This window comes from Sinocyclocheilus grahami, unplaced genomic scaffold, assembly GCF_001515645.1.
Source record: "Sinocyclocheilus grahami isolate Dianchi unplaced genomic scaffold, SAMN03320097.WGS_v1.1 scaffold65.1, whole genome shotgun sequence".
In the NCBI taxonomy this organism is placed as follows: Eukaryota; Metazoa; Chordata; class Actinopteri; order Cypriniformes; family Cyprinidae; genus Sinocyclocheilus; species Sinocyclocheilus grahami.
This window is the reverse complement of record NW_015505244.1, coordinates 749,980-774,110: the sequence shown is the minus strand read 5'-3', so window position 1 is coordinate 774,110 and position 24,131 is coordinate 749,980. Positions and strand designations below refer to the sequence as shown.

The 24,131-nt window shown below is 36.8% G+C and overlaps 2 protein-coding genes and 1 pseudogene across 2 annotated transcripts in view; 2 read left to right on the top strand and 1 right to left on the bottom strand.

Moving 5' to 3' along the window:
* The window catches only part of LOC107584942 (serine/threonine-protein kinase OSR1-like), a 90,447-nt gene extending 87,257 nt beyond the window's left edge, over window positions 1-3,190 (top strand). Inside the window, exons 12-18 of the mRNA XM_016271723.1 lie at window positions 218-253; window positions 760-882; window positions 1,022-1,080; window positions 1,182-1,234; window positions 2,149-2,217; window positions 2,518-2,582; window positions 2,670-3,190. Of these exons, the coding sequence (XP_016127209.1) occupies window positions 218-253; window positions 760-882; window positions 1,022-1,080; window positions 1,182-1,234; window positions 2,149-2,217; window positions 2,518-2,582; window positions 2,670-2,744 (480 nt within the window). The 3' untranslated portion in view covers window positions 2,745-3,190. The remainder of the gene's footprint in view (window positions 1-217; window positions 254-759; window positions 883-1,021; window positions 1,081-1,181; window positions 1,235-2,148; window positions 2,218-2,517; window positions 2,583-2,669) is intronic.
* A 4,484-nt stretch (window positions 3,191-7,674) lies between these two features.
* Window positions 7,675-10,231, top strand: LOC107584990 (solute carrier family 22 member 13-like; annotated as a pseudogene).
* Window positions 10,232-10,794: 563 nt separating this feature from the next.
* Window positions 10,795-23,874, bottom strand: LOC107584941 (xin actin-binding repeat-containing protein 1-like). The gene is made up of 9 exons (XM_016271722.1): window positions 23,717-23,874; window positions 22,050-22,110; window positions 20,901-21,275; window positions 20,741-20,828; window positions 17,629-17,774; window positions 17,280-17,327; window positions 12,450-16,633; window positions 11,358-11,488; window positions 10,795-11,025 (listed from the first exon to the last, which is right to left on the bottom strand). The coding sequence occupies exons 1-8, from the start codon at window positions 23,872-23,874 to the stop codon at window positions 11,449-11,451; spliced, it is 5,100 nt and encodes a 1,699-aa protein (XP_016127208.1). The 3' UTR covers window positions 10,795-11,025; window positions 11,358-11,448.
* Between the last annotated feature and the right edge of the window lie 257 nt (window positions 23,875-24,131).

The following is a 24,131-nucleotide window of genomic DNA, read 5'->3' as shown; positions in this document are numbered from 1 at the left end:
GTAGTCCTTAAATTCTTGAAGGATATTTGACTAAAACTATGAAATACTTCAAATTATAGCACAAGCGTAAAATAAAATACTCACGAAGGACCTTAACTCACTGCTTCATTCCTTACTACAGTGCATTCAAATCCAAAGCTGAATTAAAGTAACCCAAACCATTATATATTACAAGAGACTTGAGCTTGACCTTTGACCTTTTGTCTCTCTCTCACAGTCACCAAGAGTAAAAGAAGGACTCCAGAATACAGAGGTATGTAGACCATAAGGAATCTTTCCAAATACCATACTAATGAACTATTCGTATGATTCCTGCAGTATGTACTATGTATCATATAATGCATTTACTGTATATGATACATAGCATGCATTTGTATGCATGAAATATGTAGATGACCTATTGTATTTCGCTAAATAAATGCTAAATAAATACTGTACCCTGCTGTGCAGCAGTGCCAATTGTAAAAAGTAATGAAACGTTTTATTTGGAAAAACATGTCTTTTTTTGTATTTTTATTGCACTGTTAAGTTTTTAAATACAATTATTTTTTAAATAAAGTTTAATCAAAAAGCACAAAATAACTATTTTATTTCCAAACTATAACTAGATGCCACTCAAGTGCATCTATACTATGTATACTATATTCTTTTTTTCTTTTTTTTCTTTTTTTAGTAGTGACCAGAGTTTATATTTCACAGTTTTTTATATTTATAACATAATTTATAAATGTTTGTGTGGGTCTGTGCATGTATTTGTAGATATTCCAGCCTTTCAGCAGTCACCTCCAGCCTGAACTACCTCAAGCTGCTGGCCAGGGCCCGGCCAACACTCAACACACTGCCCTAACTATTACCCAAACCCCAGCTGCGAACGCTGCGCAGGTAGATCACCAACAGCAAATCATAGTTCATACATTTTGACATCTCTATTCCAGTCAAAGCTGTTGTATCAAGCATGAAGTTAGGAAATTAGGCCACCTCAGTCTGTACAGAGAGTCTGATCCTCTGCCTCTGTCTGTAGGCCCCAGTTCCTGGAGCCGATGCCTCACCGTCCCCGATCAGTTTAGTATTAAGGTTAAGGTAAGATGTGTTTGTTTTTTTATGTTTTGAGCCATTTATTGACATTGATCCAGTGTTAACAGGAGCAGTAGATGACTTATATTTCTCCTTCCATCCTATAGAAACTTGAAAAAGGAACTGAATGACATACGATTTGAGTTCATGTCAGGCAGAGGTAAGAGTGTAAAGATGTGGCTAATTGTCAACAATAAATCAAGCAATAATTACACTTGAATAAGTCCACACAATACGCTCTTAAAGGGATACTCATCATTTACTCGCCCTCAGGCCATCCCAGGTGTACTTTCTTTCTTCTATGGAACACAAACTGAGATTTTTAGAAAACAAAATCTTTTCTGGCAGTGAATGGGTCGCTCAAAGATGACACTTGAAAAAACATGCTAAACAAACACGATGGTAATCCATAAGACCCCAGTTGATGAATCAATGTCACTTTTATGAGTGTATCCCTTTAATGCATATGTATTCCCAAAGTGTTCATGACTCTTTAGAAAAACCACTCAGTATTGTGGCTGACAGTTGTCACATTTGTCAATCTCAATCGGTTTGATTTACACACTTGGGCAGTTCTATTGTCCAACATGTTTTTCTTTAACAAATCAATTTAACACCCTTTTAGAATCAGTTCCTCTTTATCTCCAGCAGAGGCCAAAGCAAAGCAAGAGTAAATTTTTTTCTACCCTATCAGATGTCAAAGAGCACCAACTCTCTGCATCTGCATTTTGTCAGTGCCGTCACAGTGTTGTGAATTTTCAAGACTCCCAAAATAAAACATTTAGTGTCATGTGCATTTAGCTGGCTCCAGGGGAGATGTTCATTTCTGACGGCCTGATGTAGTGTTTGAGAATGCTCTTCTGCCTGAGCACGCCTTCATTCTGCTCTCTGAACTGACTGTAGCATGTTGTGTGCAGCTGATCAGTTAAGTTGTCAGCCTCATTCTGGAAGATCTACAAGCTTGTCAGTTCAAATATACAGGAGGTTGTAATTTGCCAGACTGAGAGTTTATTGGTCTAAGCAAGTCATTTTAAAGTGGAGTTAATGCATCGCATGCATTTTCTTTTTCTGTAGACACAGCAGATGGGGTTTCTCAGGAGCTGGTATCGGCCGGCTTGGTAGATGGGAGAGATTTAGTTATAGGTAAGGATTCTTTTCGTTATTTTTCTTTAAAGAAATTAATCGTTTTATTGAGCAAGAATGCATTAAATAAATTAGATTCTGTTTAAAATAAATGCTTTAAAATATATATATTTTTCTGGTCATCAAAGAATACTGATCCTTAAATAAATGCAGATATACATTTAGATAATGATAAAATGTTTCACCGAATCAGCATATTAGACTGATTTCTGAAAGATCATGTGACACTGAAGACTGATTATGATGAATTCTTAATTATAATATATCATGGTCCTAAACCTCTGTTTCGTGTCATTTCAGTGGCTGCTAATTTGCAGAAGATAGTCGAAGAGCCTCATTCCAATAAAAATGTCACATTTAAACTGGTGAGTGACTTCTGGTTTGGTTAAAGCCACTGTGTGTTAGTCCTCATTGGTGTTTTGCAGTAACACGTCATGCGTGGTGTTTTTCAGGCCTCTGGCGTTGAGGGCTCTGAGATTCCTGATGATGTCAAACTCTTGGGATTTGCTCAGCTCAGCATTAACTAAACTTTGGCTCTGTGCGGGACCATGACTTGCCTACAAATGTGAAAACAAACCAACACTACCAACAGAATGACACATTGATGCATTTTTTCTCCTCTTTCAATTGCCCTAAAGAAACCACTGTTGCCAAAGAGAAAAGTACCCTAGCACCAGCCCATAGGATTTCAAACGGCCCAGCGGAAGAGTTGCACAAACATGAGAATGATCAGAATTTGTAGGAATCGATTAAAATAAAGTTGAGAATTTATTTGTATAAGGATGCAATTATCATAACCAGATATAACCTCTTATTGTTCTTCTAATATTTATCTTTCTTTTCTTCTATTTTTTGATTGTCCTAGTTTTGCTAAATCTGTACGGACACCCTAAAAATGAACAATGTAAAAATGCCTCCAATATAACTACTGAGCGCATACACTTAAAAATAAAGGTGCTTCACGATGCCATAGAAGAACCTTTTTGTCTAAAGGGTTCCATAAAGAACCTTTAACATCTGAAGAACCTTTCTGTTTGGCAAAAGCTTCTCTGTGGTGAAAGAAGGTTCTCCAGATTGTAAAAAGGTAAGAAAGAGATGGACCTTTGGCTGAATGGTTCTTTGTGGAACCAAAAATGGTTCTTCTATGGCATCGCTGTGAAGAACCTTTTGAAGCACCTTTATTTTTAAGAGTGTATAAGAGGAGTGAAACTCAAAGAAACATGGAGTTTATAGAGGAAATGAGTAAAGGGTTTAGCTATAGTTATAGCTTTTTTTTAACCTATATTTTTTCTATGCTTTTGAAGAGAAGCAGCTAAGCATGTTTTATCACACCGCTTGCATTATTTAATTACGTTCAGTTTAAACCAGCTTGATGAACATTTACAGAATCTGGTTTTGAAATTTCAAACAACTTTTACTTTCTCTGCTGTTATACACAGAGCTTGATTTCTTCATTGTACACCGACTAGTATCAATACAAACACAAAAATTCTATATTTCAGATAAGCTGAATAAGTTTAAATAGTTTATTTAGTGTCATTGGGCCCTAATGAACACTCCTAAAGGCTGGTTTTACGGCTTTTTCCCTTGTTGGTGTTGGTATTTTTTTGCTGTCTCAACTTGGCACATTTGCAAATGTTACTATCCCATGCTGCTCTAAAAGTTATTGCCTTAATATTTCTACACATTTTTGCATCACACATATCTCTCCTTTTTTAGATTCTGCATTAATTTGTGAATTTTGGTTTAAATGTTTTGACATTATTCTGCTCATTTTTATAAGTATCTCTGTAAGTGAAAAGGTAGTAGTACCTGAGGTACCTGATGAAACTTTGGTGTTTGGCTTTTTCCTGCTCTGGAATTGAACTCTTAGTATTCATGTGTATTTCTGATGTGGATGAACTCGATTGAGCATGTAAATAATGTAATTTGTCATTGGTTTGATTTTATATGGGATGTTTCACTCATGGCCTTCTTCATAAATAAGGTGATGGGAGGTGGTGTCAGCTACAAAAGACACATTGTGAGTTTTCTTGGTTTGTCTTTGTCTATGAGGGTGCCTATGATCACAGCGGGATCTTAGGTAGCATAAATCTCCCTGGTGTTTTTTTGAGCAGGTCTGTTCTAAATTGCTGAAGTTCTCTTAAAATTAATGTGAGAGATTGTTTACTTCACCCAAGAAATCTCATTTAAACATATCGCTACCTGTGTGCAAGAACGGCCTGGAATAATCTTAAACTTAATTATTTTAAAGCAGTGTTTCACCTGATTTTATTATTATTCCCCTTTGCCCTTTTTGACATTTTAATGTTAGGCTTTAATGTATAATATATATATTATTAAATAATTTAAAACATTTTTCCTACTTTATTTTCCAGTTTTATTAGGAAAATTCAAAAGATAATAGGAAGTAAAAAAAATAATAATAAAAAAGATTTGACGCAAAAGTATTTTCACCTTGTTGCAATCACAACAAAGCTGTCCACTAAAAATAGGAAAAAATAAATAAATTGCTTGCACTGAAAAGGCTTTTTTTGCTTTGAGTAAGGAATTTAGTCTATGTAGATCTATATAATTATATTATATCCAGTCTTAATAATAAAGCATTTCATAAGGTCGCACAAGTCTGGATCTATATAATTATACCATATAATTATATTATATCCAGTCTTAATAATAAAGCATTTCATAAGGTCATACAAGTCTGGATCTATATAATTATACCATATAATTAAATAATATCCAGTCTTAATAATAATGCATTTCATAAGGTCATACAAGTGTCCTGGCTTTTTGTGAAAGTCTTTAATGTGGAACAGTGTTGTACAAGGACAGACGCCTTCACAGTCAGTTTACTGTAAGCAATAACAACAACAACAAAAATTAAAAGCAAAAACTGTAAATTGTCAATTTATTTTTTCTTTATATTTTCACTGAATTTTTTTTTAGCTTGTGTTGAATTTTAAGGCATGTTTTTAAATGCTTTAAAATCAATAAAGAATGAATTTAAAAGGTGCCTAAAATGCCTCCTTATTGGTATATATTACTGTATTTGAATATTATATGCTCCCTCAGAGCTGAATTGTATAAAAGTTGTTTATTTTGATTTACAGCAAAGAAAAACTACTTAAGAATAACAAAACATTTGAAGTTAACTGATAAATAACTAGTAAAATGTAGAAAATGATTTTAAAAGGCACATTTTTCGTCAGGTTACCAACATCCTTCAAAATGTCGTCTTTTGTGTTCAACAGAGAAAGAAATGCATACGGGTTTGGAACAACATGAGGGTGCGTAAATGATGGGTGAACTATCCCCAAAAAGGCCGCAACTGCATTAGCCTCATGACCCAAAGTCCCTCAGTACATTTCAACCACTAGAACCAGCTTATTAACCTGCGAATCCAGTCTTAATAATAAAGCATTTCATAAGGTCGCACAAGTCTGGATCTATATAATTATACCATATAATTATATTATATCCAGTCTTAATAATAAAGCATTTCATAAGGTCATACAAGTCTGGATCTATATAATTATACCATATAATTAAATAATATCCAGTCTTAATAATAATGCATTTCATAAGGTCATACAAGTGTCCTGGCTTTTTGTGAAAGTCTTTAATGTGGAACAGTGTTGTACAAGGACAGACGCCTTCACAGTCAGTTTACTGTAAGCAATAACAACAACAACAAAAATTAAAAGCAAAAACTGTAAATTGTCAATTTATTTTTCCTTTATATTTTCACTGAATTTTTTTTTAGCTTGTGTTGAATTTTAAGGCATGTTTTTAAATGCTTTAAAATCAATAAAGAATGAATTTAAAAGGTGCCTAAAATGCCTCCTTATTGGTATATATTACTGTATTTGAATATTATATGCTCCCTCAGAGCTGAATTGTATAAAAGTTGTTTATTTTGATTTACAGCAAAGAAAAACTACTTAAGAATAACAAAACATTTGAAGTTAACTGATAAATAACTAGTAAAATGTAGAAAATGATTTTAAAAGGCACATTTTTCGTCAGGTTACCAACATCCTTCAAAATGTCGTCTTTTGTGTTCAACAGAGAAAGAAATGCATACGGGTTTGGAACAACATGAGGGTGCGTAAATGATGGGTGAACTATCCCCAAAAAGGCCGCAACTGCATTAGCCTCATGACCCAAAGTCCCTCAGTACATTTCAACCACTAGAACCAGCTTATTAACCTGCGATTAAATACCTTTTTTGCATAAGAACATATTTTATTACTATTAATTTAAAATCTTTTGGCTGCCCTTATCGCTGTGAAAAAGGTGCTTTATCTTTGTCGTGACAGATAAGAGCACGTGCAGATATGCTAAACCTGTGACACGTTAAAAAATTAATTTCACTCCGCGAAGGTGAACCGTTTTGCAGGTGTTTTAAGCGCGAGCCGCGGCTGACGGTCGTGCAGCAGTGCTCGTGATAGACTTCGCGCAGATCCTGTCGTCTGTCGGCGAGTTTGGGGCGTTTCGGAAGCGCTTGCTGGTGGCGGTTTGTCTCCTCAACATCTTCACAGCTTTCCACATGTTCGGTCAGGTCTTCACCGCCATGAGCTTCCCACACTACAGCAACAGCAGCTGGATCTTCGAGCGGGCTCCCAGCCTGACAGAGGAGAAGCAGCTGAACCTTACAATCCCTCAGGACAGTAACGGACAATATGAGAGCTGTAAGATGTTCACACCTGTTGATCTTGAGGTAATTTAAGCTTATGGAATAAACACGACGACGCCATGTACTTATGGATGGGTTTATAAGGCACCAGCACTCTTATAACTGAGGTAATCAACTTCTTTACCCTACAGTTTTCGTTTGTATACAGTATATGGTTTATTTATTTTACTTTAAAAGTAAAATAAGTAGGGTAGACTGAGTACAGTAGAGACACTTTCTGCTTTTTCATCACTACACAAAAACTAGATGCCGAAATGAAGTGATTTTTCACATTTAATTTGCTTATGTACTAAAATATCATAAACTAATAATAGCCATACGCAGTTTATATTTTCCACAATTAGCTCATAAACAAGGTGCATTTTTGTCTCAACTGTACCCATATAGGGTACAGTTGAAGCAGTACCATGGTTGAGACACCCATTCTTAATGCTCTAAAACTGGCTAACCATTTATTGCAAATGTAATCAATTACATTTTAATTCAGATTTATTCGCTTTATTTAATTCAGATTCAGTTAAACAAAATGGGAACAAAATTCACTCCTTCCTTCTAAAACATACCCTTGAATCAAAAGTAATTTAAAAAAAATGATCAAATAACATGAAAGGATGCCTTATCAGATGAAAGCAGAGAACACAGCAAATAAAGGCACCATGCTAGACCTCTTTCGAGTGCATTACCTGAGAAAGAGCTCTCATCATGTGCTATATGTGGGGAGTTATGCCAGCATTTCCCATATCTATTATATATCCAAAATGTGGTAAGACGTTAAGAAAAAACTACCCCATACCTTTGATGCTTTATCCAAGTTTACCATTCAGGAGCTTTTATGTGGGTAAACCTGTAATTTAAAGTACCCCAGTTTTCATTTATGCCATCGTAGGTTTGTGACAAGCCTGGTTTACTATGGCGTAAGCTTGAACGTGGGGAACTTCGGCCTGGACATTTACCTGACTCAACTCATCTTTGGCATTGCAGAGTTTCCCGCCCACCCAGCTGTCCTGCTTTCCTCTCATTCAGCGCTTTGGAAGGAGGCTTTGCCAGAGTGTAATACTGCTTCTTGGAGGCACCGCCTGCCTGATTATTCCTGCTATACCAGCGGGTGAGAAACTTCAGAGTCTTGTTTTAGAAAGAAGATGAATTTACTGAAGAAGAAAAAAAACATTTGCCTCCAAAATGTGTGAAAATAATCAAAAATGAAAATGTTTACAATTTGTTTTGCTACATCTAATCATTCTACATAAAGTGGCCACAAAAAGTATTTGAACGCTTAAACCACACCTAAAAATCGACCGGCAGCCTTATCACCCTGTAGCCCAAAACTAGGTTGCTGCTGGAAGAGGTGTTAGTGAGGTCAGCAGGGGGTGCTCACTCGGTGGTCTGTGTGGGTTCTAACGCCCCAGTATAGTGACGGGGACACTATACTGTCAACAAGCACCGTCCTTCGGATGAGACGTTAAACCGAGGTCCTGACTCTCTGTGGTCATTAAAAATCCCAGGATGTCTTTCGAAAAGAGTAGAGGTGTGACCTCGGCATCCTGGCCAAATTTGCCCATTGGCCTCTGATCATCATGGCCTCCTAACAATCCCCATATCTACTGATTGGCTTCATCACTCGGTCTCCTCTCCACCAATTAGCTGGTGTGTGGTGGGCATTCTGGTGCACTATGGCTGCCGTCGCATCATCCAGGTGGATGTTGCACACTGGTGGTGGATGAGGAGATACCCCCTGACAATGTAAAGCGCTTTGAGTGCCTAGAAAAGCACTATATAAATGTAATGAATTATTATTATTAAAAATGTACAGCAAATGTTTTACCATATGGTTAAATGCATGTACTTTTTAACCAAAACATTTCATAAAAATAAGTTTGTTATATATACACAATATAATACAATAGATATATTATTTTAATTAAGACAAAAACAGTATCTTAACACTTTCAGATGGTGAAATGTTATTAGAATAGAAAAACCAAGCTAATCTCATGAGAATTCCTTGTGCTAGTTTCGAATGAATTAGTACGATCTGAATGAATTGTATACTTTGTAGGCAAAACGTCACCATGAAAGTCCGCCCTCAGGAGGGCACGAACCGATCGTACATAGTTTGTACTTATGAGATTGTACAAATGCATGTGTATTCGCAACAAATTCACCAAATCATAAAATTCTTAGGAATTGTCATGAGACTGTCTTGGAAAAGCATTTAAATGACAGAATGTTCACTAATGTGACATAAAACAAATGTATGAATGAGTACATATTCAAAAGAATCCACAAAAAATTCACCAAATCATAAAATTATTTGTCGTAAGACTGTGATGGAAAAACATTCACATGACAATAACTGCTTAACTGTTCATTAATGTGACAGAAAATTAGTGGTACACATTAATATTCTTGAATTTAACTTCATCTGCTTTTCCCCCCAGAGTATCCTGTGATTGTGACTGTGATTGATAAGTTCTCCCTCGCTGTCTCTTTCACTATAGTGTATGTGTACACTGCTGAGCTCTACCCAACGGTTGTGAGGTACGTGCTGCATATGTATGAAATGAAACCTGCACAAACACTCACTCTATAACAGGGGTTCTCAACTCTGGCCCTCGAGGTCCACTTTCCTGCAGAGTTTAGCTCCAACCTTGATCAAACTTGCTTACCAGTAACTTTCTAGTAATCCTGAAGACCTTGATTAGCTTGTTCAGGTGTGTTTGATTAGGGTTGGAGCTAAACTCGGCAGGAAAATGGGCCTCGAAGGCCTGAGTTGAGAACGCCTGTTTAATAATCTTCAATTATAGATTCTAAATGAGCTCTTGTTCTTAAACTCAATCATATAGGCAAAATGGAGTGGGACTGAACTCCATGTTTGCACGTGTAGCTGGTATTCTGGCTCCTCTGATTGGCTTGTTGGACGTGTATCATCCTGCTATTCCAATGGTCATATACGACACTCTTCCTTTTGTGACCTTCTTGCTCCCAGAGACACTAAACACTGACCTACAGGACCACACTGACGTCCCCGTGGAAGACAGCATGTGCGTTTATACCTTGATTTTCTTTATATTAGTAACATTTCACTCAACTATGCGTGAAACAACTCTTCCAATAATAACAAATCAAGAAAAAGTACTTAACTTTGATGCACAGAATTTATTACAGAATTAAATCTTACTTTTCTTAATTTTCCATTTACAGGGGATCAGAGAAAGCCAGTATTGAAAAAGGACTGAATCAGGAGCAGGAAATGGCTACCAGGAGCACAAAATTATGAGATTTATACTGCTATTTAAAAATGTAGTTGAAGTTTGCTATTTTTTTTTATTTTTATTCATATGCCTGAATGAGGAAAATAAGACAAACATAGGTGTGACTGTTTACTTTTCAATTTGCAAGTGTCATATTTAAAGTTTTATTGATTAAAATGAATTTGTACTTGTATCATTACAATTTTTAAAAAAATGTAAAAATCTGTGATTTATTTATGATTGAAAATGTGCAGTAGTGGTTTTATTCAGTGCTTTTCAGATGCTATATAAAACTTGGGTCAACTAGCAAGCCTTTAATGAAGCTAGAATTTGTTTATTCATTTTAGTAATTGAGACAATGAAATTGCTTCTCAAAGCTATGCACACATCTTCAGGTTTGATATCCCTGACATCCATGCTATTTTCAACACATTTAAAAAAAAAATGATTAAGATCATCAACATCAACAAGTTATGTAAAATATTTTGTTTACAGCTATAAAACACATTTTCATCAAGGTCTCAAACATAACAACATAAACATTTTAGAATATATGGCGAGATATTGATTTATATATATATATAAACTGCTTTATGAAATCATGTTATGTTCATGTTAAATCAATCGCAAAAGACCTAAAAATCATATTTGCCTACATCAGACCATCACTTAGTCGAGGTTACGGCCCATATACTTGTTCAGTAGCTCGAAATGATCTTCGTGTCATTCCTCTGTGGCCAACGGTCTTTATGCTGTTGATGGCCGAAGCCCTCGTCATAGTTTCCCTTCCTTTTGAAAAGCTGCTGATAGTGGAAAACACAGTAGAATTCCCCGTAGAGAGGCGCGTAGCTTTGAAGGCTAAAACCAAGCAAAACATTTTTTTAGCATGTTTATTGCTTGTGATGTGTTGGCTATAAAAACCACATTAATATGGAGCATATTTGTAGATTAACAGTTTTAAGCAACATCTGCAATATCAGCAAAGTACTGTAGGTAAACAACTTAAGAGAAGAGTGCAAAACTGCAACTTCAGCACTTCCTATTTAATGATTTGCTGTGATTTGTGGTCTAGTTGCATTATGGTGCCAAAGTGTTTTCACTCATTTAGAATCATAAATGTAATGTGTTTACATGTTTACATTTCAGTGATGTTCATTATCAGCTTTTAGCTTTATCAGAAACATTCTTACCTCAGTTTCTTTTTGCAGTGTTTGCAGCAGAAACAGGTTTTGTGAAAAATGAGTTTATCAGCTGCCATTCTTTCCATTGGGTAAACTGGTTTCAGACAGGCTGAGCATGTTTCCTGAGCTGCTGGCTGAAACTACAGTCACATAAAAGGGTTAACACACCATCGTACCATAAGACTTGGGGTCAGAAGTTGGCTTTTAATTCACTTAAGCTATTAGGATGTTTTTGTTTTTTAATGCAGCATTGGCTTGGAAAACACTGGTGTAAATTATGGTATTTGCATGGTATCGTGGTAAAAGCTGTATTTTGGCTTCACTATGTCTATCCATCAGTTGGATGATTTTTTTTTCTTTGGTAATCTTTTTTCAATGTCTGGAATCCCAACATGGTGCAGTACTCCTCTTAAGTTCAATACAATTTCTAAATTATTAAATTCAAAACACACTTTATAATGAATACATTTTACATTTTCAAACATAATAACTTAATGGAAGACTTAGCAGATCATTATTAATGTACATTTAAATAGTTAAACAGATTTAAAAAATGTAAATCATTTAAATAGAAATGTTGATTATTAAAAAAAACACAGGATAATATATTTTGATTTATAAAGCATCTTTGAATTAAAAACTGATCTGCTAGGCATTTTAAAATGCTTGACTTTTTAGTAAATAATGTTACCAGAAAATTTTGGGGAAATACTTTGGTTGATCACTGTGTTTCAGTAAACCTAGCAATTTTAGAAGTGAGAAAATTAATATAATGTGATTCGTATGAAAACATACTTTTACTGAAATTTGTAATGTGACATGACATGTTTCTATTATTTTTTATTAACAAATATGGCAAAAATTCTAATTATATTGTATTCACAGAAATATCAGAACATGTTTACTGCATGACTGCAACACACTGAGGAAATCATAGTTTAAAAAAATGTTAACTCACAAAAAAAACGAAACTGAAATACTTAACAATGATCTTCAAAAGATAACCAAGCAAAAAAGTACAAAAATGCATTGGCTGTTACATAATTAGATCTTGCAATTATGTAAAAACTAAAACCGAAATACATTTCCAAATAAATTTACAGTTTGGGACGATCTTCTCTAATAAAAGGTGTGTTGATTCTTGGGTACGTGACAATTTCCGATGTGGCTGGACTGCTCATGATGAGCTTTTTAGAAGTTGTCATGGTTTCAGGTTGAGTTGTCACAACCGTGGAGGTTTTCGAGGAGCAGAACTTGTTGCCGAAGCAGTCTGTCCTCTCATAGTTCTCGCTGATGGTTTTTGATCCAATGACTCTCTCTCCTTCAGGCCGCGTTTGCACTTCCAGCACACTGACCTGCCGTTGTGGATTCGCAGGGCTCGAGGACGGCCCTTTTGTGACAGAACATTGTCTGCGGTCTGAAGGCACACTACAGCAGCACTGCAGCTTGGTCTCTTCCTTTGGTTCTTCCTTCAGGGGACTGATCTGAGGTGATGGCAACTCCGAAGGTTTCCTCGCTGCAGACTGAATGGAAATAAATGAAGGAGACACTGGTGAGGCTGATCTCTGTTTGGTTGTGGGAATAAAAAGCACTGGCTTTTTCTGTGTCGTTGACTGTTCAGAAACCCTCTTTCCAATCTGGTTTTGAGCTTTTGGTGATTTGCTTGACCCAATGCTGATTTTCCTGATATTACCTGATGGAGGTGAACCTTGTACGGCCACCATTGACTCCCTGAAGAGACCAGAGAGTCCTACAATGTCAGAGTCAGATTTCAGAGTCGATACTGAGTAAATAGCCTTTTTAATGGCCTCCTCTATATCCATGAGTCTTGCAAGTGTTTGGTCTTTTAAACGGATTATGTCTGCACCAGCTTTCTCTAAGTCCCCAAAAGCCACCTCCATGGATGACATTATCTCAGGTTCACTTGGTGCTTCAATATGTTTTGGTGTGACTATTTTTTGCTTGATTTTCTTCTCCCGAGGCACGACCCAATCAGGTACGCTCTCAAAAATGTTTTTAAGTGAGCTCACATCCACTTTGTTGGTATCTTCTTCGATTTCCTCCACTTTGGAGAGTATGTTTTTCAATTCCTCTTGCTTTTTCAGCTTGTCAAAGATCTCCATGACAGCTGGCACATTTCCTTTCATGATTTCATCCATGTGCACCGAGAGTCTCTGCCTTCGCTCATCCTCAGTCTCTCTTCTAATTTTCTTTTTCCGTCTGACCACTCCACTAAATTGTTGATCATCACTTTTAGCATTTCTTTCCTCACAGTTGTTGCTATCTGTCTTACAGGTCTCGCCTGAGTAGTCATTGTCGTGTGGAGGAGTGATTCCCTGTGCTGTTTCAGTTTCCAGAGTGGTAGAGTTGAATGGATTGGTGTTGTCTGTGTTCTTCAGATTTTTTTCTGCCATTTTGATTCTTTTAGGTTTTACAGGAGGCACTGAACCACTCGGCTTTACCCCGAAGTTTTGAAGAGTAGCGTGAAATCCAGTGGAAGATTCATTGACAATGCTTTCTTGGGAGCTCTTTGGATTTTCTTCAACAACCTCAACACAATTAAGCTTTTTATCTCTAGGATTGTCAGTGTTCCTCTCTGTTTCATTGGCATCAGTATGCTCTACACTTTCGCAGAGTGCATCTTCATGAGACATTGAGTCTGGGGATGGTTTGGTAATTGAAGATTGTTTAATCCGCTCAGTTGGTGGTTTTGAAGAAGCAGGAGGGACTTGGCATTTGTTGAGACGTTCTGCATCAATTTCAGATCCAAGAGGGTTTGGCTTAATTTTTAAATGATCTGGTTTAGGTGGGATAGCTGGTTTGGGTCCAATAGGAGTTTTACGATTTTTAGCAGGTGTTTCTACAGAGACAGGCAAGGGAGAACATGTCACTGGCTTGTTTTCAAATGGCCTTTCACAAGGGGTTGTGTCAGTTCCCTCAGGTGATTTTAAAGCTTCCTTTTCAGCTTGAGGCACAGGAGAAGATATTGCTGACTTACTTTCTTTAGTCCTATCACTTGGCTGGTTCATCTGGTTCATCATCACATCATTTGTCTTTTTGTGTCCTGCATATCCTTTACCAGAATTCCTATAAATCATGGCAGCTCTAAAATCACCCGTTGTGACATTAAAGTTTGATTTTCCCAAGGAATCAAGAGCTGCTTGTATGCTACCGCTCATGACATACTCCTTACTTTCTTCCTCCAATTCAGTTTTGGAAAACTGTAAGAGCTCTTCATTCTCACTTACATTCTCATTGTTTTTCACATGTGTAAACTCATGGGTCATTGAACCAGAATCACAGATTTGTTGTGTTTGGTTTGACTGGGAAGTATATTTTTCTTGTACACTCTGCTGAAGAGCTTTTGCCTCCATTGTCGCCTGATGAAGGTTCATAATGGCTGTTTGTAGATTGACCAACTCATCATCTTCAACAACGTCAACTAGCTCTGCTTGAAGAACGAGTCCATCATTCATGATATCTTGATTTTGGAGAATTCTTTCTTTTTTCAGATTGTCACCCGTGTCAGGACAATGTTCAGATTGGTTTGTTGCTACTGCATTATCTTTTTCATTATTTACCAATTCTGACTTGTTTTCATCCAACTGCATGTTAAAGCTTGTGTCATCTATACTGGTAGTAAAAAGGGCTTTGATATTGTTAACTTTACCTGGTATAATCTCACTTGTATCCCCAGTAGATGCACCAATATCTACACTTGAGGTTTCCTGCAGGCATTTTAGATGATCAAGGTCTTCTTTCTCAATGCAGCTCTGGAATAGCTGCACATTATTACTAGTTTTGCTTGTATCTACTAATGAAGAACTTTCTGATGAACTAATATCTGTCTTCAGATCACCATTTTCAGACTCTGGAACATTCCTTAGACTTGAGGGAAGGGATCTAAAATCAGTTTGACCAAACTCCATTACCCCTGTACCGTCTTCACTGTGGATAAATAGAGCATAAACAGTTATCTCTCTCATTCCTGTGGTTCCATCCTGTATTAAGACTCCTTTTCTCAGCGACTTTGTTTGACTGAGTAGATCTTCAGTAATCTGCACCACATTGGCAGTTCTGCACTCTTTATCCTGAGTGAATGGAAGTTGGTGAATAGGGACATCTACTTTCTGAATCTCCACATTGCCCTGACTGTCCTCTTTTAGGAAGGTCACAGTTGGGTTCAAGTTTGTTCCTGGTAGCATCTGAAGCATGATGTTCTTTATGGATCCAGTCACTATCTCTTCATCATGAATTTCTGGTCTTGTATCTTCTTGTATGAAATTATATCTTGCTTTCTTGACATGGCCAGTTTCATTAGCTTCAAGCATGGTTCCATCAGAATGCATGATACAGAAATTGCATAAAGCAACTAGAGTTTCTTGTGTGTTCTCCAGGATGGTTTCTGATTCTTCTTTGGTTTGCTGATTGATCCTATCAAGTGGAGTTGATTCAAACATCTGAGCTCTGTTTCTTACATTTGCCTTCAGCAGTTCTTCTTCTCGGCTTAAGTTGTCATTTGTTGGTAAAATGTTCTTCTTGTCATGTGATATTGTTTCGAATACCTGTTTGGCTTTAGATATACTTACAAACACCTCATTTGTGTCAATGAAATCACTGGTTAGACTTTTATGGTGAATGTCTGATGTTTCTTTTCCATCAGTCTCAGAATTACTCTTTGGTTTCTGGTCTGATTGACTTTCATCCTCACAAACAATGTTTTTGCTTGGACAGGGGTTTTGACTATCAATTGATTGAATTTCGAACATTTTGCGTGTTGCTTTCACATCCACCTTGATGCTCTGCTCTGATGTCACTTCCTCTGATTTGTTAAGTTGCGGTTTGTTGTCTTTGTTGTAGGAGTTAGACGTAGGTTGTTCAAACATGCAGACGGTTCTCTTGATGTCGCCCTCTTGAAACTTCTTTTTCATCTGTGGTTTTTGATCATGGATATCCACTGAATTGATTTCATGGTTCTCAAACAGCCAGCACCTGGACTGGACCCCACTTTGGTATCCCGTGTCTGTGACCGGGTCCAAGTTAAGAATATCAGCCAACTCCTCCTCTACCAAACTGTCTACATTTTTCAACTCAGGATAAGTGTGTTTTAGCAATCGTCTAAGCTCGCATTTCTGTTGGCGTTGGTGCAGAACAGACATTGCATCTCGTGTAGGGGGTGGTGAAGTAAAGGGTCGTTCATGTTCTTCAGATCTGGTTTCCAGATGGTGTATTGGTGGATTTGATTCAGGTGCATATGCACTGCTGTTTTGTGCACCTTCAGCCATCTTTAAAAAAAGAAAGAAGAAGAACAACCACATTAGATTATTGAAGGTAACATATTAGCCTATTATTATTCATTTTGAGCAAACATAAATGGTTAAGAAGTTAAACATACCTGTTGAACTGTAAGGAAGCCAAATCACATGCCAAAGAAAACCAGCGTTTTGTGCCAAAAGTTTCTTATAGTTAATCATTTCAGCAATCTGAATACAGGCAGTTGAGAATGTTATAACTTATGTTAGTAATGTGATTATGAGCCCAAAGACCGGTGAAAACACCCACAATGATTATATGTTCTGTCCTGCAAATGAGTAGTTACATTTCCTATGTTATTTTATTTCACACCTGAGAGCTAAGGGTTCACAACCAGAATCTGTTATTTATTTGAGTATGCAATTACAGAAAGACAAGCTGCTAATGTTTTACTAAACAATCAGAGAAAAAAGGCCTTCTTATTTTTAAGAAAAAGGTGCATAATCTGACATAACTTAATTTTTAATAAAACACATTTACACATATTACAATTTATTCCAGAATTCACAGCAGGGGTGATGTTTGCTAGTGGATAATTTGTACTCTAAATCAAATGAAGAAGCCAAAATAAGTTTTACCACTGGATAAAAGTATATATTTGATACTAATTTTCCTTACCTTGATTGCGTTTGGCCTTTTTCTAGTTGGAGAAGTGAGATTCTGATCCTGGAACAAGCAAAAACAAGGAAATTATTAGTATGTGTGAGGTTATATGATCCAAAAATAACCAGGAACTGTTTTTATTAACTTGAAAAATATATTAGCATTTATAAATACCCATGCTTCTTTTAGCAACTTTTAGCTAGAGCACTGACATAAACCAAAAGAAAAAAAAAATCAGCAGTTGTTACATGCATTTCTTTTAGCAGCATTTTCTTCCTGCAGCCTGTTTTACTCTGTCTCATCCACCTGGCCCCAAAGGTCACCACATGCATCATGAAGAATAAAAGTAGCTACAAGTACTAACTGGTTTCAAGAGGTTTCCTGCAGGTTCTGCAGCTGCCACTTTTGACAAATATAGTGCAGACAAAGCTTTGACGGAAATAGAGGGTTTCTCCAATTCGTAGAGAGCCGAGTTGTCTCTGAAGTCTGCGACTGACCTTCTTTTATCCTCTGTAACACAGCAGAAAGATCAGAATCATGATATGGTTAATGTGACTCAAACTTTGACTCCTAATTTCCTGAATAAAGGAATGAAATCAAGGTCAGCATCTGTGCTTTCACAACCGAGACCCACAGTCGCACACATCAGGGGGCACCAAAGACTTTTTGAACTGTCAGATATGAGTTTCATTTAAAAAGAACAGTTTGTCTTTCAGTGGGAGATGAGCAGGCATGTGATTTGTCAGGGATATTGTTTGTTAGTTTTGCAAGAGACTATATATGTGACCCAGCAAGCCTTCAGCAGGGCTTTTAGATTTAACTGTAAATAATGATGATGCAAAGTCTGTGTCAAACCAAGCCAACTCCATTCATAACCTTGCATACTATCCTCATACTAAAGCCTTCCAAAATTATTATAATTTTACAATCAGCTTCAACTAATATATGTGCTTTATAATTGTGCTACTACATTTAATAGACTACCATGATTTATTGAGTTTCTACACACCCAGAGAGACCCCCTTATCTACTGTACACTTTCAGTGGACACAAGGACCCCCAAATGTAAAAAAGCAGTGTTTTCTCAATAACAATTTATAATGATTTTAATTTCTATAACACTAACAAACATTATTACACCTTTTATTGCACAACAGATCATTCATGTATCACATTTGGATAATAGAAAATAAAAATGGAATATTAGCAAAGAAAATCCTATGTGTCCACAGATCCCCAAAGGACCTTCACGGACCTCTGCTTTTTGAAAGTTGTGCGATTGATTTATTGATTTTTACATCAAACCGTTAATCTCATGCTCATGCATAATCTCAAAAAAGGCTTTTTTGTAAGTGTTTTTCTTTTTGAAATGGGGATAGTTATTGCCCTGTCAGCTCTCATTATAGTAATGTGGAGAGCTGCTATGAATGCAAGTCATCAGTGTAGTGTGCAAAGTGTGCTCAGAAACTAGGCTGGAAAACATCTGACTCTCCGTGACACCGATACCAATGGGATTTCCAGTTGCGAACCAAGAACCAGCACAGCTTGCTTGAATGAGCAGAAGGGTACAGACTAATAATCAGTTTCAAGGACAAAATATGGTCTTGCTTCAAGCCTGTGAAATAAAATTGTGATCAACTGTGACTGTATTTTAATATCTGAATAGCACGCAGGAACAGAAACTCACTATCTCATAGATTCGAGTCTATTTTTTATTGTAGTAAAACATTTACTTGGGGAGTGCACCTGCATTAAATCACTCTAATCAACTGATCTTAGTATCACAATGATTATATAATTATTTTTCTTTGTTCCATAATCATTGGTTAAATCTTGCGGTCCAGTTTACCACAAATGCATTCTTCAAAAGCTATTCATTAATAACACATTTTCTATAAAACCGTCTAAAAATAAAGTGTGATGAGGCAAAGTGTCCAAATAGACATCCTCTTTAACTAATTTCAGCATGTTAGTGAGTTGAAAATTAACATATGATTATTTATTTCCTGGTTACCTATGTTTCAACCACAGTAAAATGTTATCGTTAAGCTTGTTTTCCAGTCTGTTTTTAAAACACAAATGAATAATCAAATTCTGGACACAAATCCCTGGTCACACAACAGTGGTCTTCTGTAATAGACATGTTGTCAGAAATCCTCTTTAGCACACACACTATTTAATGCAATATAACGGTTTAAAAATGTGTAAACATAAACTCACCATTCAGCGCTCTTTCTCTTTGCTCATAAGCTTATAACTCAAATCCCTCTGAATTACTTTATTACTTAGTTCAGTAATGATCCTTTGACTGGTCTAGTGGCCATGTGTGTCCTCCAAGTGTGTCAGCAAGCCTGTGGCTGTTTCTGTGCTGGTGGTAACAGCTGACCCCATCCTGCTCTCATGGAAGGATACATGCCAGCCAGCTATTTTAGGAGCTATATTCTGGTATTGCTACACCAGGCTGAGTCAATCACTTGTTGAGATACATACCTACTTTTCCAGTCTGCCCCAACCCAGCACTCAGAAATGACTAAAATAAGCATGTTATTTTCATCTCATATCATTGAGACAGTTGTTGCTCCTGCTGTGATGTCATCTGGCGTTTCCTCAGTTAAAATGTGGAGACCTCTCACATGTGGCCCAAGTTATATCATGAGCAAAGTATTAGAAAATAAAGTGTATTTTCTATATTACACTGGTAGTTTGATTGGACCGTTTTTGCAATATTTTTAGTTTTTGCTTTGTGTCTTGCATGGTCTAGTATATAGTTTGCTCTTGACCTTTAGGTCACATGATACTCTGTCAACATATGAAATTTAACCTTGAACTAGAATGCTTATTAGCGGTGTTTGCAGAGGTAAGCATTGCTATTACGATTGCTCATCATTTGGGTTAGAGTTTTAAACAAACCCCAAAACCCTACTTAAGCTGGGCACTTAACTTGTCCTGTACTGTTTGGGGTATGGACACGATACCTCAAATCCTGCAGCTAGATGTTTTAAGTGATCAGACTGGTTAACAATAACTAATGCAAAAAGATAAACCCTAGAAATCACTTAGAAATGTTCTTGAAATGTTCAAACTGAGAATATCAAAATGTCTTCAAATATATAGGAAAATATAAGTAAAAATGAACAAAAATATATAAAATAATCTATAGCATTTGCATAAAATTGTATAAAATATATCTTAAAAAATAAATTTTCAATCATCACCCAGACCTGATCATCATGGCAGGCAGTGAGATTGTAAATAAGTAATATGTAATAATGTAATTTTTATATAATTCTCTCTCTCTCTCTCTGTATATATATATATATATATAAAATACATTGACATAATCCCCCCCCCCCCCCCTGCAATGTCCTGACACCCAAAGCACCCTAGCAATTACCCAGAACACCCTGACATCATGGTTTGAATGTGCAAGAACTCATTTTATCTTTATAAAATGTAAAAGTTATGCATGTACTCACCCTCTGGAGAGGATATTTTTTCACTATAAATGCCAGAAATTGTCTTTCTTCTATCAGATCGGGTTATGATCTGCTTTGTTCTTGCACTCTGAAAGAGTAATTATTTCATCAGTAAATACAAATGCTCAAATGCCCATCTCTTTAAGGTCCAACTGTTTACCTTTGTAATCACTTGAACCTCTTCAGTCACTTTCTCTTGTTCATTATGGCTGTTATTAACCTCTGCCTCTACTTGTGGCTTTGTGTCTTCAGCATCCTTGTTATCAGGAAGAGTAGTGTTATTGGCTTTCTTAGCGCTTGCTGATTCAAGTGCCGTCTTGCTCTTCTTGGACTCAGGCTGGGTAGTGATCTTTGACTCAAAGAGCGCCCTGAGTGCTGTGGTGCCTGAAGGTCTGTGTCGAGGGAGACTCTCCATAGACTTACTGCGGGAGAGAGGAGAGACCCTGGACCTCTCTTTGACATCAGTCTTCCTCACTATTGTCTCAACTCTGCTCTCATTCTCACTGACGGGAATTGTTGTGGTCTGCATATTGAGCTGGAGGAGATAAATTAGAAAACACCTTCACAATCATAGGACAACGATGGTATCTAATGTGTTAGTAAGAGAAAATGTACATCCAGCTGGTTATTGCAAAATATTCTCATTACACACTATTAATCTTCTTACATTGCTGCTTGCCACATAAGTAAATAATGATAAAACTTTGAGTTGATTGAGAATATTTGATTATTTTGATTGAGAATATTTTGATTTGAATATGATTTGAGACTATTTTATTCGCTAATTAATTAAACTAATAAGATGGACATTTAAGGAATATTGTACAGTCATAACATTTATTACACAGTTTTTTTCCACATAAATAATGATACGGACAAATACTGGTTTGAGGAGAAACTATTTAAAAATCGTACCCGTTTATCATCTTATAACCCAAAACATTGTATAAATCATTTGTTCTAGCAACAAGACGAACACTTCAATACCATAGGCTTACTATTAATACTAAAGTCCTTTGGCTTCATATTACAGTAAATACAGTCGATAACTGAGGCGCAAAATGGCACCAGCAGCATTTGAATGAAACAAGAGAGAACAAGTTTGTGGTGTGATATGAGAGAAATGTGAAGTGCCAGTTTCAGATACCCGTATGAGCAGGTATTAAACAGCATTGCTATTAACGACAGTCATTATTGGGGAATAACTGACCTCAGAATGTCATGACTGACCATCAGTATCAAGCATTTCAGAAAGCCATGTAATAATACTGAATAATCTAATAGAGCATCTGAGGTTTAGTGTTTTTACCTCATGCTTGATATCCCTTGAATCACCTTTTTTGGTTTTTCTTCCAGGAGAGATTTGGTACCTGTTGGTGGTGAAGACATGGTGTTCAGAAGGTCTGATAAAGTCATGTATTTAATTGAATTGATTCCAGTAAATAGAATTGTTAGTTTCACTTTCTGTTTAAAGGCATAATTGACAGTTTTATCATAGAGTTACAAATTAACATTAAGTCCATTAAGAGAAGAAATTTCCACTGTATGGGAAAAAAACAAACCAACATTCTTCAAAATATCTTCTTTTGTGTTCAACAGAAGAAACTCACACAAGTTCAGGGTCAGTAAATGATGAAAGAAGTTTCATTTTTGGGTGAACTATCCCTTTGAGAGTTTATTACCAAACAAATGAAAAACTCTTGGATTGGATTACTAGCAATGGATTACTCAAATTGAATATTCTATCAATTTATTCACCTTCATGTCTTTCAAAATCTCGTTCATTTCTTTTTTTCTGCAACACAATATAGGAGATCTCTAGCTGAACGTCTAAGCTGCTTGTTTTCATACAGAGGAAGTGAATGGTAACCAAATATCAAGCAAGAGTTTCAGTGGATAACAACTTAAAATTGTATTTTCCCCTCAAATTTATTGTATGGCTTTAGAACACTCAGAATATATGTAGTGAATGAATCTTATGGACAACTTTTATTGCACTTAAATTTTTGCATTTGACAACTTGGTGCCAATCCACTTTCATGTTATGAGAGCAGCTGAGACATTCTTGCTAAACTTCACATTTTGTGTTACAGGTTAAGGCCATCATAAGGATGAGTAAATGATGGAAGTGTCAGGGATCCGGGTAGAGGGATGAGGCAAGGACTCAGTACTGCAGAAAAAGGGTTTTAATAGGTAATAAAAATAAACAAAACGCCAACAAAAACTACCCCGTGGGGGAAAAACAGGCTGGCAAGGCAAGATCTGGACACGCAACATCCAGGGATAGACGATGACGAACGACTGCAAACACAAGGAGCATAAATGGAGAGCAAATGAGGAGGGTAATGAGGGACCACTTGTGGGGCAAATTAACTAATAATCAGGTAACAAGATGGGAGGGGTCAAGACAATTGACATGAGCACATGGCACACCGAATCAAAGACAAAAAGCCATGTGCTCACACAAAACAAAACACAAGCACATGGCCAGCAAAACAAATCACAAGCCATGTGCTAGAACAGGAGACACGAACACGCAGCTAATGAGAAAACTCATAAGCCGCGTGTTCACACAAGACAACAAGAAAAGCACGCGGCTGAACACAAACCGCGTGCTTCACAAAACACAACACACGTGGACAGAAGAGCGCACGGCCGAGCGAACTCGAGACCGCACGCTCCCACAACAGACAGAACATGGAGCGCGAGTGTCCGGACCCCGACACGAAACTCAAGACATGAGTGCCGGGATCTGAACACCACGCTCCAACATGGAACAGTACACGCAGACGAGAGCGCACGGCTCGAGCACACTCGAAGCCGCACGCTCACATGAAAACAATGACATGACACGAGTGTCAGGGCTCTGTCACAAAACTATGAATTACACTAGACCGAAGTGACAGAACCCTGACAGGAAGAGCATTTATTTATTGGTGAACTATGCTTTGAAAGAAAGAGGAACATCTCCCTCACTGTGCCACAAGCTGAGAGACAGACTTCCTCTTGTCTCCAAGTCCAGCTTCAGTCCAGGACAGGACATGATCGGTGGAAACACTTCTGAGAGACTGGGCCCTCCGCAAGCTGCTCTTCACTTCCATTTCTTCTTCCTCACCTAATACTCTTTCCTTCATCACAGCCCAACCTACACAGTCTGAACACAAATCACATGGTGCTTGACAGAGAGCACATTTGTGGCATTCAGTCACATGGTGTGGTCTTACATTTTTAAAGCGGTAATTAAACTGCATGTTTAAAATGTGGATTTTTATATAATGTTTATTTCAATTTGTTTGTTTTTTTACAGTTTTTATATTTAACTTTAAAATGAACATGCACAGCAAGAAGAAATGTGTACTTTGTTTTTAAATTATACAGAAAATAACATATT